Source organism: Schistocerca nitens, chromosome 10, assembly GCF_023898315.1.
Source record: "Schistocerca nitens isolate TAMUIC-IGC-003100 chromosome 10, iqSchNite1.1, whole genome shotgun sequence".
Lineage (NCBI taxonomy): Eukaryota > Metazoa > Arthropoda > Insecta > Orthoptera > Acrididae > Schistocerca > Schistocerca nitens.
In genome coordinates, this window is record NC_064623.1 from 95259590 (window position 1) to 95273526 (window position 13937).

Here is a 13937-nt window from a genome sequence, read left to right on the forward strand (position 1 = left end):
TGAGACTGGTTCTAAGCCTGTAAAAATAAATGAATCAAGCAAATACATAGTAAACAATGAAACATAAAATCTGATGTTAAAAGTTGTGACAGTATTCAAGAGCAAGAACATGCTCTGGGTAATGAAATAAGTCAAATGTAAAACATAAAAAGGTCATTGTTAAACCACGTAACATTTTTACAGCAAAATAAACTGTTTCTGTGTCCAATAGACAGTAGGACTAGCTTGACTGTTACCCATTCATAGCCATAACATAAGTGAATGCTGCATTCACTTGTGCCAGCCAAAACAAAGGCAAACTGATATTGAATTTTTTGGCTCATTATTATGACAATAGACTGCAACATTTTGGCCTCAGGACTGTTCGCTTCTAGTGCCGCTTTCCGCCATCTAGCTGCACTTTCGCACTTGACTACAAGTCAGGTTGCCTTCTCGTCACGAGGTGGCGCCCCATCTGCATCGGCAGTCTTCTCGCCATAGATTTTAATTTAATGTTGTGATATGATATGGCTGTGCGGTTAAAGGCGCTGCAGTCTGGAACCGCAAGACCGCTACGGTCGCAGGTTCGAATCCTGCCTCGGGCATGGATGTTTGTTATGTCCTTAGGTTAGTTAGGTTTAACTAGTTCTAAGTTCTAGGGGACTAATGACCTCAGCAGTTGAGTCCCATAGTGCTCAGAGCCATTTGAACCATTTTTTGTGATATGATATGTTGACAATATAATGATTTTTAATTCTTTTATTTCATTGTGGCAGTTGGCCTCATTGCTGTTTCGTGTTCTGCTTGTAACTTTCTTGTAACTAATACGGACTCTGGCCTCTGTTTTCTGTATATTTGGAATTTCCTTCTCAAGTATTTTTAATTATTACATTGTTGTTTCCACACACAGTTTTAACTGTTACCTTTTATTCGTTTTATATGTTGATCTATGTAACTAAATACATTTGCTTGTGCTTGCACACCACGTGTCAACTTTTGATTTCACGTGCACAAGTGCACGCAGCATTCAGTTATGTTATGTCTAAAATGGCTCTGAGCACTATGGGACTTAACTTCTGAGGTCATCAGTCCCCGAGAACTTAGAACTACTTAAACCTAACTAACCTAAGGACATCACACACATCCATGCCCGAGGCAGGATTCGAACCTGCGACCGTAGCAGTCGCGCGGTTCCGGACTGCACGCCTAGAACCGCTAGACCACCGCGGCCGGCTATGTTATGTCTAATAATGAAGTTAGTTCTTCTAGACACAGAAATATTTTGTTTTGCTGTTGACAAGTTATATTGTGTAATGATGACCTTTTTGTGTCTTAGATTTGACTTTGATTCTATTTTCCATGGTATGTTCTTCTTTTTGAATATTGTCACAGCTTTTAACTTCAGATTTTATGTTGCTGTTTACTATGTATTTGTTTATTCCTACAGGTGTAACGCTGTATAGTTGCTTGTAGTTCAGTCATATTTATATATAAAAAATTATACTCGTTCCACACATTATATGCTGACATTTTTACCATGAATGAGAGATTATTACTTCTGTATTTGTGTTTCTCTTCAAACATTTTAAGCTTGAAGATTATTCTGTGAAATAAATTTCTTTTCCCTAAGGTGACTTTTTTGTGCCTGTGAACAGATCTGAGGATGGTTGCATTGTCAACTAATCTAGTCATCATATTTTAATGAATACATATCGCGCTGCGCGCGCGCGCGCGCACACACACACACACACACACACACACACACACACACACACACACACACACACAAGCTTAAGATTTTTGAAAAAGAACTTTTTAAATTTTAAGAAATAATGTAAGATCACTTTCTCCCACCCTGAAAATGCCAGGCATTACTAAAGTCACTGTTTTCTTCTGTAAGTGTGTCATATCATTTTCTGCTATTTCTAGTCCTTTTGCCCCCAAGAAGAGCAAATTGTGGATTGCTTTTAAATCGAAGTGCAAAATGTGGTAGTAATATGATTATGGTGTCATTTAAAATGGTTGTTAAAGTATTTTTTTTTTTGCTATGTACATATCAAACTGTCACAAAAACCACAAGAGAATTGTAAATAAAAATAGTTCTATATACTCCTTTTTGAGCAGTACAGTTCTTAGTATTCCTGTCTGTTGAGAGCCTCTTGGAACATCTTGTCTCAGAACTTGAAATTTTCAGAGGCTCTTGGACCCAAACATCTGCTAAAATATTGGGAATGTCTCAGTCATGGGTTTTCATGCCACATATGAACTTTCACAATCAGCTGCTCACAGAATGTTGCATGTGCAAATTGTATAACACAGGGGATGGGGAAAGGAAACAGAGGGTGGGTAGGCCACTGAAGTTTCTCCCTCCCTATTCAACTCTTGCCTCCCTCTGATGTCCTTTGAATCTTATAACTGCCGTCTGGCTTATATACAAGTTTATTTTCACACAGATATTGATCAAACAGATTTCTTACACTTTATTACCAGTTTTGGCATACTGTCATCCTCAGATCTGTTACAAAGATAAATATTGTGTAAGCGACAGGTTCAATAAGTAAACACTGAATCTAATAAGTCGTAGTGATATATAAATATGAAAGATTATAAAATGTTTATAGCCACTTATGGCAGCCGTACACATGATTAAAATATTCTGATGTAAATCATCGTCAAGTTAAACATGTGAGTACATGATACGTGCTGGTAATACTCAGATTGCATCTGGTATTTATACAAGAGACTAATGCCAGCAGAGGGCACTTTAGCTAGAGCACATATTATACCAGTGTCGCCAATGTGATGATTAAATTGTGGCATGCACAGTCATTAGAAAAATTTTTTTTAAACATTCATACTTAAAATACCTTAAAATGTACAAATACTTATATAATACAGCCACTAGCTTGACTAGGTATAACATACAACCTGTATAAGCTAATCTAAACAGTGTAATAATGAAATAAAATATCTAGAAAATTTTCCAACCTGAAAGATCAGTTACCACAAACATAATTGTAAAACAATTAATAAAATAGTAACTATGCGTTAGAAGTAAAAAAAAAAAAAAAAAAAAAAAAAAAAAAAAAAAAAAATTAGGTATTTATTTTATTGTTAAACTTTTTATATTAGCTTATACAGGTTGTATGTTTTACCTAGTCAAGCTTGTGGCTGTATTATATCAGTATTTGTACTTTTTATGGTGTTTTAAGTATAAATCCAATTTCACATCTGTTAAGTTTTATTGTCAGATGCTCATTTTGCTATGGGTAGTAGTTAAAAAAAAATTTAACTAATGACTGTGCATGCCGCAATTTAATCCTCACATTGGCGACACTGGTTTAATAAGTACTCTAACTAAAGTGCCCTCTGCTGGTATTAGTCTCATGTATAAATACCAGACACAATCTGATTATTACCAGCACATACCATGTACTCACATGTTTAACTTGACAATGATTTACATCAGAATATATTAATTGTATGTGTGGCTGCCATACGTGGCTATAAACATTTTATAATTTTTTATATTTATGTTTCACTAAGACTTGTTGGATTCAGTGTTAACTTATTGAACCTGTCACTTACACAATATTTATCTTTGTAACAGATCTGAGGATGGCAGTATGCTGAAACCAGTAATAAAGTGTAAGAAATCTGTGTGATTAAGACGGTCTTGTGAAAATAAAGTGCCAAAAATGATTGCGGACTCATTACAGACTCCATGTCTTCAATTAGTTATATACAAGTTGTAAATAACCTTTCACTCCCTGCTTTTCATCCTTTATAACTTCATAACTTCAGAATTTTTTTAGTCATTCCAGTTAACATTATCTACAAATGTGGGTTTGCCTTTTGTCAGTCTATATTCTAAGATACTTAAGTCATAGTTAGTACTGCCTCACATGTGCCAACATTTCTCTGGAAAGTAAACTGATCTTCCCCAACTTGCATTATACTGCTTGTTTCATTCTTCTGTAGATAATTTATATTAATATTATTAGTGTTGTTTATATGAAACTAAAATTAAGTATATGGTATGTGGTCAAGAGACGATGCTTGGCCTGCAAATTTCCTTTTCCCCGAGGACTTCCTGTTAGTGAGCTATGGTAGTGAGGACTTTACTTTTTGATTCACTTTTTCAACTTTTGTCTGTAGCGATGGCTGTGTCTTCTGACATAGTCTAGCTTTCATAGTCTAGCTTTCATAGTCTAGCTTTCATAGTCTAGCTTTCATAGTCTAGCTTTCATAGTCTAGCTTTCATAGTCTAGCTTTCATAGTCTAGCTTTCATAGTCTAGCTTTCATAGTCTAGCTTTCATAGTCTAGCTTTCATAGTCTAGCTTTCATAGTCTAGCTTTCATAGTCTAGCTTTCATAGTCTAGCTTTCATAGTCTAGCTTTCATAGTCTAGCTTTCATAGTCTAGCTTTCATAGTCTAGCTTTCATAGTCTAGCTTTCATAGTCTAGCTTTCATAGTCTAGCTTTCATAGTCTAGCTTTCATAGTCTAGCTTTCATTTCTGTTCCCAGATTTGTGATGTCTCTGGACAACCGCATCCGGCCCCTCCTGTTGTTCCTCAAGCGCTGGGTTTACAGCATAGACTTGACGCCAGTAGCCAGGAACTCGCCGAGACCGGAGCTGACGTCCCATGCTCTCGCTATGGTCACCTTCACCTTCCTACAGACGGTGAAGCCTCCCATCCTGCCTCCCATAAAGGGTATAAAGGAAGCTGCGGACTACAGCATCAAGGTTGCAGGTTGGTGATGTACGCACTTCCCCTATTCTTGCAGTAGTGTTTGTGTGAGGTCAGTTCAATAAAACAGTAAGGTTCCTGGTCACAGACTCAATTAAAATACATATCGGCAACTAGAGTGGCTTTTATTCAAAGAGAGTCACGGTCCAGCTGGGGGATCTATTGATCTGATGGAATTATTCTGTACAGCTGTGTTAGCTGCAGTGCCAGGTGTAGTAGTGGAGGGCACATCTCCCTAGTAAGCAGGAGACACATGTTAAAGTCCCAACCTTGGCACAAATTTTAATTCATTACTTCAGCTACTATCCTTATCAATGATACAGCTGGGGGAGGTGTGATATATTACACTGTTTAGTTGAAGTGGCGAGTTGAAGTTAAGCAAGTAAGCAAGACAGGATGTTGCCGGGCTGTGGATGCATCCATCTTCACAACTAACAAAATACACATATGTGTGGCTATGTTGTGCCAACACTGCAATTTAGAAAGACTCGGGTGAGGGGTTTCATCACACACTGTAGCGGGTGAAGGAAAACAAAGAAGCAGTGGTGGCTGGGGAGGGGGCGGCAGGGACTGACACTGATGTTGAGTTCAGAGAGGGAGAGGTGGCAGATGCACAGCACAAGAATGATGTGGAGGAGTGGACTGAGAAGAGAGGCTAAGGGGTTGGACATACATAGGGAAACACTGCACGAAAAGCATGCTTGAACAGAAATACAGATGCTAGCCGAACATACAGGTGGCACCTGTATTTGACCATGAACGGCACCTGTTCAACACCGTCAATACACTGAAAGTGCCAATTGTGATCAGAACAGAGTTTTGTGTAGTTTTGAGTGAATTACATCGGAGCTAAGTGAATTCAAATGTGGGCAAACTCTTGTTTGGCGTAGTGTGGGTTCCATAACCGACATAGCTGATGTGTTTGGTGTTGCGAGCGGCACCGTATTGAATATTTATAGTGCGTACAGGGAAAGTGGAAAAGTCTTACAGTAAGTCACAACGTGAATGAAAGTGTGTGATGAGAGATTGAGATGGAAAATAAGAGGACAGTGCCTGCAAAAGTCACTTCAGAACAATGTTGCGCTCGTGAACCTGTCGGCACCGAAACACTAGAAAGGGAGCTCCATAAGCTGCAATTTGCAGAGTTCCAAAACCACTGATTTATTGACGCAGAAGCCTGTAATAGCAAAACGTGGTGCCAAAAACATAAAACATGGGCTGTGGATTAACAGAAGAGTCATTTGGTCAGTTGAGACCTGTTGCACACTGTTTGCAACTTCTGGCTAAGTTTACATCCAAAAAGTGAAACATGTTGGGGCTTCAGTGATGATTTGGGAATGCACATTCAGGTATTCTGTGGTCCCCACAGTTACCTTGCAAGGTTGCCTTACTGCCAAGGATTGTGACCATTTTGGCTGATCAGGTGTTTGTTCCCAGTGGCGATACCGTGTTCCAAGATGACAGGGCCCGCATTCCCGCAAGTTGCATCGTGCAGGACTGGAAAGTTCAAACCCACATCCTGCCATCTTGATTTAGGCTTTCCATGATTTTCCTAAATCGCTTCAAGCAAATTCTGGGATGTTGGTGGTGGTGGTGGTGGTGGTTAGTGTTTAACGTCCCGTCAACAACGAGGTCATTAGAGACGGAGCGCAAGCTCGGGTTAGGGAAGGATTGGGAAGGAAATCGGCCGTGCCCTTTCAAAGGAACCATTCCGGCATTTGCCTGAAACGATTTAGGGAAATCACGGAAAACCTAAATCAGGATGGCCGGAGACGGGAGTGAACCGTCGTCCTCCTGAATGCGAGTCCAGTGTGCTAACCACTGCGCCACCTCACTTGGTCAAATTCTGGGATGGTCCCTTTGAAAGGGCACAGCTGATTTTCTTCCTCATCCTTTGGGACTGATGACCTCGTTGTTTGGTCCCCTCCCCTAAACCAACCAACCAACCAGGACAAAGATGGATTGTTGCTTATCCCCCAGCCACCACAGTCACCAAATGTAAATATTATTCATTGTCTGTGGTCCAGTTAGGAGAGAACGGTGCATGATCACTATCCATCTCCGTCGTTATTACCTGAAATTGCCTCTGTTTTGCAGGAAGAATGGTATAAGATTCCCTTCAGAACCATACAAGGCCTGTATTTCATCATTCTGAGGTGAATGGAAGCCATTTTGAGTGTCAATGGTTTTCCTACACAGCATTATGTATAGTAATGTGTTGTGTTATTATTGTTTTCAAGTTTTTGTCCACCCCCCTGTAGAGCAGAGGAAGTGCAAGACTGTGGAGTAGAGGGTGTGAACGCACAATGAATGAAGTTGTGGGTCTGGGGCAACAGGAGAGTTGGGTATGGGGCAGGGGCAAACAGAGATTCAGGGCAGAATAGTTGTGGGATATAAGGACGTGTTGCAAGAACTAAATCCCATCTACATAGTTAAGTGAAGCTGGTGTTTGGGGGAAGGATCCAGGTAGCGTAGGTTGTAAAGCGGCTGTCGAAATAGAGCATGTTTCATTCAGCAGTTTGTTGGTTAATATCCATGTTGTTGTTGTGGTCTTCAGTCCTGAGACTGGTTTGATGCAGCTCTCCATGCTACTCTATCCTGTGCAAGCTGCTTCATCTCCCAGTACCTACTGCAACCTACATCCTTCTGAATCTGCTTGGTGTATTCATCTCTTGGTCTACCTCTACGATTTTTACCCTCCACACTGCCCTCCAATACTAAATTGGTGATCCCTCGATGTCTCAGAACATGTCTTACCAACCGATCCCTTCTTCTAGTCAAGTTGTGCCACAAACTTCTCTTCTCCCCAATCCTATTCAACACCTCCTCATTAGTTATGTGATCTACCCATCTAATTTTCAGCATTCTTCTGTAGCACCACATTTCGAAAGCTTCTTTTCTCTTCTTGTCTAAACTATTTACCGTCCATGTTTCACTTCCATACATGGCTACACTCCATACAAATAATTTCAGAAACGACTTCTTGACACTTAAATCTATACTAGATGTTAACAAATTTCTCTTCTTCAGAAACGCTTTCCTTGCCATTGCCAGTCTACATTTTATATCCTCTCTACATCGACCATCATCAGTTATTTTGCTCCCCAAATAGCAAAACTCCTTTACTACTTTAAGTGTCTCATTTCCTAATCTAATTCCCTCAGCATCACCCGACTTAATTCGACTACATTCCATTATCCTCGTTTTGCTTTTGTTGATGTTCATGTTATATCCTCCTTTCAAGACACTGTCCATTCCGTTCAACTGCTCTTCCAAGTCCTTTGCTCTCTCTGACAGAATTACAATGTCATTGGCGAACCTCAAAGTTTTTGTTTCTTCTCCATGGATTTTAATACCTACTCCGAATTTTTCTTTTGTTTCCTTCACTGGTTGCTCAATATACAGATTGAATTCGGGGAGAGCCTACAACCCTGTCTCACTCCCTTCCCAGCCACTGCTTCCCTTTCGCCCCTCAACTCTTATAACTGCCATTTGGATTCTATACAAATTGTAAATAGCCTTTCGCTCCCTGTATTTTACCCCTGCCACCTTCAGAATTTGAAAGAGAGTATTCCAGTCAACATTGTCAAAAGCTTTCTCTAAGTCTACAAATGCTAGAAATGTAGGTTTGCCTTTCCTTAATCTTTCTTCTAAGATAAGTCGTAGGGTCAGTATTGCCTCACGTGTTCCAGTATTTCTACGGAATCCAAATTTATTTTCCCCTAGGTCGGCTTCTACTAGTTTTTCCATTCGTCTGTAAAGAATTCACGTTAGTATTTTGCAGCCGTGACTTATTAAACTGATAGTTCGGTAATTTTCACATCTGTCAGCACCTGCTTTCTTTGGGATTGGAATTATTATATTTTTCTTGAAGACTGAGGGTATTTCGTCTGCCTCATACATCTTGCTCACCAGATGGTAGAGTTTTGTCAGGACTGGCTCTCCCAAGGCCATCAGTAGTTCTAATGGAATGTTGTCTACTCCTTGGGCCTTGTTTTGACTCAGGTCTTTCAGTGCTCTGTCAAACTCTTCACGCAGTATCATCTCTCCCATTTCATCTTCATCTACATCCCCTTCCCTTTCCATAATACTGTCCTCAAATACATCGCCCTTGTATAGACCCTCTATATACTCCTTCCACCTTTCTGCTTTCCCTTAATATCCATGCCCACGTAAAATACTGATCAGAAATTGTAGCAGAGCTGGTATATGACGGGAGTGCTTTGACAGGTGGCCCTGCCTCTGATAGGATAGGGTTCACCTGTGATGGGAGTGGAGGAAAAAATGGTAGAGGGTGTACAAGATAGGTCTTGCACCTGGGTCTTCCATAGGGATTTGGCCCTTATGGCTAGAAGATGGGAATGGGTGTGGGCTAGGGTATTTCACAGATTGGATGGGTTGCGGAATACAACTTTACAATTTTTGAAGGGGTGGGAAGTATCCTGGATAGGATAACACTGGGTTCGATGTGGGGCAGTGGAGGGGTGAGTGGAATGCTGTAGCCTGTTGTGGGGTCGTGAACTACTGAGGGCTATGGTGGGTATGAAGCCTCTCGGTTGTTTCTAGGTCCCCAATTACATAAAATACAATACAAATCTTGGATATTGCATTTCTCATTACCAGGCACTATGAGAAATACTCGAAGCCCTAGCAAGAGATACTCTTTAAGTTATTGAAGGCCATGGTGATGAGGGGGAGTGCTCCTGTGCAGCTGATTCATAGGATTGGTTCAAGGATTGGGGGGTGCACATGGATACGGCACAGGAACCTTGTCTGTGGCCTAGGTTTGTGAGTGTTGCATGTCTGAGAAGGTGTTAATAAGACTTCCAGTGAAATAGGCAAGGGATTGGTAGCCATAGCAGATACACTGTTCACAGGTGGCCAAACCATATGGGAAACATCCATCAAATGTATTCACATCTGCAAATATGGACAACTGTCAGCTATATAATGGAATGAAAGTAATGAACATTTATGCCAGGCTGGGAGTTGAACACAGATTTCCCACTTATCTCTAGCAGTCGCCTTACAGTTAGGGTATTGGAGCACTACTCGTGAGGAGACTCAGACTTTCGTATCTCGTCAACCACGTGTTTACAACCTGCACTCATACACCCATTATATATATTCCTATAGAGGGGTGACATTTTAATTTAAAGTTGATTGCCCGGTGTTGGTAGATAAATACAATATTGCAGTGCCTGTGTTGTTGGGAAATATGTTGGAAAGTTCCTTTGGATGTGCATGCATCATATTTCTGCACAATACAGGCTCTGCAATATCGTATATGGGAGAGACACTTTAGTGTGGAAGGGATGACTGCTATTGAAATACAGGTATTGTTGATGTTAGTGGGCCTGGTATGGACAGGGGTTTTTATGGAGTCTTCAGAGAGGTGGTAAATGTTAAGAAGGTGGCATGCTGGACTGAAGAGACCCAGGTGCAGTACAAGAGGAAGGAGGTGCTTGGGATGTGGAGTAATGAGGATAGTGTGGTGGAGGAGAGAAGAATCCAGATGGCCCAGGTCGTGAAGCAGCCACTGAAATCTAGCATGCTGTGCTCAACTGCTTGTTGCAGCTGTTCCTTCTTGGCAACAGTTTGGTGGTGGCCATTCATCCTGGTGGACAGCTGATACATGGACAATGAATGGTCATGGAACATTGTGTGGATAGATGAAGCCCATTTCCATCTTAAAAATTGTGTCAAGACACGCAATTGCGGAATATGGACAACAGAAAATCTGATGTGACTCTTCAAGCTTTCTCGGCAGATGTGTTGTAAATAGTCTTCACGTGTTTGCTGCCGAATCACATTGTGCAAATTCCACAATATTTCCTCGGAGCAACTGTCAGACATCTTCAGGTGGTTCAACCACCTGAAGATGTCAGACAGTTGCTCCGAGGAAATATTGTGGAATTTGCGTAACGTGATCCGGCGGTAAACACGTCAAGACTATTTACAACAGAAAATTTGCTCACACATAAACCAGTACCACTTCATTCTCCAAAGGAAACTTCTGTGGTGTGGGTTGACAGCATTGTTCATCATAGGGCTGTATTTTTTCGAGGAGCGAGCCCTGCGGGTCATGTTATCTGTATTGTCAGTGGTAACTGCGATGAGAGTTTTCTGCACAGCAATGCCATTCCAACACTTCAACAGTTTGGATATGTGTGTGTGAAGAAGCATTTTTATGCAAGATACTGTTCCCTCGCACATTGCACAGCCAGTGAAGTGACTGCTGCAGATGCATTTTGGAAATGCTAGAATGATCAGCTGTCATTTCCGTACAGTCTTCCTGCCCATATAATCTAATCTTAATCTGGGTGACTTCTGGATGTCGGGTTATCCGAAAGATTCTGTGTTCAGTGCCCTGATTACGAACATAGCTGAACTGAAGGCACGCACTGCGCAACACATTCTGAACGGATCCCCTGAGACACTGTGATCTGCCGTGGAATGTGCTGTCTTGATTTCAGCTTGGGGCAGAAAACAGTGGTCAGCATACTGAACATGTCTTGCGCCTGTCTCACAACTAGAAACTGATGTCATATTGCATTTATGTGGTTTTTGGCCTCAAGACAATTAAAAACCAATATTTCCCGTCTAATATGATACGATCTTTGCATGGTGTATGGGTTAAACTAACTGTGCCACAGCTATTGACTGCCTAACTTGTACAGTCATGCACATTGAGTTGCACGTTACAGTGTCCATGTTTTTCAATCATAGCCACCATATTGCAATTCATCTGTCATTTGTAGCCAAACCTATTTATGTTGTGATGCTTACAGCACCATCTCGTGGGAAAATTTTAGTTATATCCCCCTCCCTCCCCCCAATAACATTTCCCCCCTTCTTTGATAGTGATATTCAAATTTGATATCATTCTCAGCAGTTCTTTCTTACAGCATTTTGAAACTGGAACTTTAATTATAGTTAGCCTGAAATTTAATCTAGCAATGGCCTTGCCACAGTGGTAACACCAATTCTCACTGTATCAAGGAAGTTAAGTGTTGTCAGGCTCGGCTAGCACTTGGATGAGTGACTGTCTGGTCTGCTAAGTGCTGTTGGAAAGCAGGCTCCTCTCAGCACTTATGAGGCAAATTGAGGAGCTACTTGAAACTTCCTGGCAGATTAAAACTGTGTGCCAGACGGAGACTCTAACTCGCGACCTTTGCCTTTCAGTTTAGTAATTCTATCCACCGACACAGCTATCGTGGGGAAATGAACCCGTTAGGTGGGTAGTTTGTGAGCACACCTCTTCCTCACATAAATTTTCCTTCATTTTTAATTGAAATTGATACTGGGTGGGAATGAATAAAATATGTTGCAGAAGTTAACGAAAATTTATTTTCACGATATTAAAAGTTGTTTTCAGTGCAAAACATTTTAAAGTAAGGTGCTACACACAAGGATACTTGGAGTTCTGCGCACCAGTATGAAGTCTCTTTCCGAAGGCCTTTCCGTGTGCACAACACACACACCTCCTTATCGGTCATTTCTTCATTGTGGGTGGCAGAAGGTCTGGAAAATGCCTGGCTTTAAGACACGTTACTTTCGGTGTTCGAGGTGAGTGTCCTACTCGTGCCCTCATGGCGAAGGTACGAGTAACTGTTTGCCGAGACTAGTCGTGAAGCTCATTCTACGTTGTTCACCACCGTGCTTCCTGTACAGAAATGGACTAGGCACTGTGAGCTACAGTAGTGCTTTGTTGTCGGTATTTCCGAATCGGTCACTGTACTAGCCAGATTTTTCTGGACTGAAGTCACTTTCACTAGCTGCAACATCTGTATCCTGGAAATTTCCAGAACCATCTGTCAAATTTTGTCACTTTCTAAAAGCAGCTGCTCTGTCTCCAAATCTGATGAGGCTTCTAGAATTACTCACTAACACATCAGTAAATGCAGATGGAAAAGGTACACTTTTGTGGCTGCTTCATTGAACGCATACTGTTAATGCACGCTAAAGTGGAAAATGTTGTAGGTAGCCCAGAATATGTTGTGATGCTTGAAGAGCTGCCATTTTGTGGACGATGCTCAACTAATACCGCAGTTTAAATGGCTGACCGATAACTCGGTATTCCCATTTGCTATTAGCCACAAAATGTGCCAGACGTATATATCCATCCAACACACTGTGAATTAACAGAGTGCAGACAGAGATATCTGTCATGCCTACTTAAAAGATGAATGCAACACAGGATGGTGCTTTCGATTTCCAGGTTGGGAAACCGCATTTTGCAACAACAGAGAACAGTTCCGCATCACAGATCCCCACGACAGGCGGTCTGTCCGTGAACTGCTGCTGGGCTTCCTGCAGTGCTTCCAGCGGATCGACTGGCAGAAGATGGCAGCATCTCCGCTGGATGGAGCGTTCGTGTCACGCCAGTCGGTGCCGCGCATCGTGCCTACGAAATCTGCGGCGATGGTGGTTCTCGACCCGTTCAACCTGAGTCGAAACCTGACCGTGAACGTCAGTGACGTGGCACTGTGTCGACTCTGCGCGACCAGTGCGTTGACAGTGAGGGAGATGACTTCTCGCTGATGGCAAGTGAGTTAATCTTTATTACTTTCCTGATATTCTAAAAGTAAAGAACATTTTGAAATGAGGAGCTGCACAATTTTCTGCCCCCACCCCCACTACAGTGTTGGAGATCTTCACGATCGTCAGTGCCAGTATGACACTAACAGTGAGAGCGAAATGTCATTTACTGTTTATTTGTACAATTTTAAAATGTGTTATTCTATGACAATCCCACAGAATGTACAATTTGTAGTGTGGTATGGTTTCTGGATGCAGAAATAGTCTGCCCAGTTGAAAATTACAGGCAGATAATCAGAGTAGATGGAAATGTGTCAAACGAAGCTTCACTTTTAAAATAGTGCACCATTTGTAATGGCAGATGAATGAATATATGTGCGTGCCAGGTTTGTCCCTCGACTTGCGGCTAACGAACTTGAAAATGAATGAAAAATGGGAGCTGCACTGACCCCCCCCCCCTCTCTCTCTCTCTCTCTCTCTCTCTCTCTCTCTCTCTCTCTCTATCTATCTATCTATCTATCTATCTATCTCTCAGTACAACATGGACGGTGAAGAATTTTTGAACCACTTTGTTACTGATGCTGAGATCTGCTTTTCACTTAAAGGTCCAGAAACAAAGTACCAGCCAATGGGATGGCATCAATTAAGATCCTCGACAAAACCAA

The 13937-nt window shown here is 41.5% G+C and overlaps 1 protein-coding gene across 4 annotated transcripts in view; it reads left to right on the top strand.

The window, feature by feature from the left end:
• Window positions 1-13937, top strand: part of LOC126210071 (speckle targeted PIP5K1A-regulated poly(A) polymerase-like) — a 168003-nt gene that overhangs the window by 63252 nt on the left and 90814 nt on the right. For 3 of the 4 annotated variants that reach the window (XR_007540605.1, XR_007540603.1, XR_007540604.1), the window contains exons 7-8: window positions 4508-4734; window positions 12953-13281. Coding sequence is in view for 1 of the 4 variants with exons in the window: in XM_049939193.1 (XP_049795150.1) it covers window positions 4508-4734 (227 nt within the window). In the remaining 3 variants the exon portion in view is untranslated. The remainder of the gene's footprint in view (window positions 1-4507; window positions 4735-12952; window positions 13282-13937) is intronic. The other variant, XM_049939193.1, reaches the window with a different exon arrangement.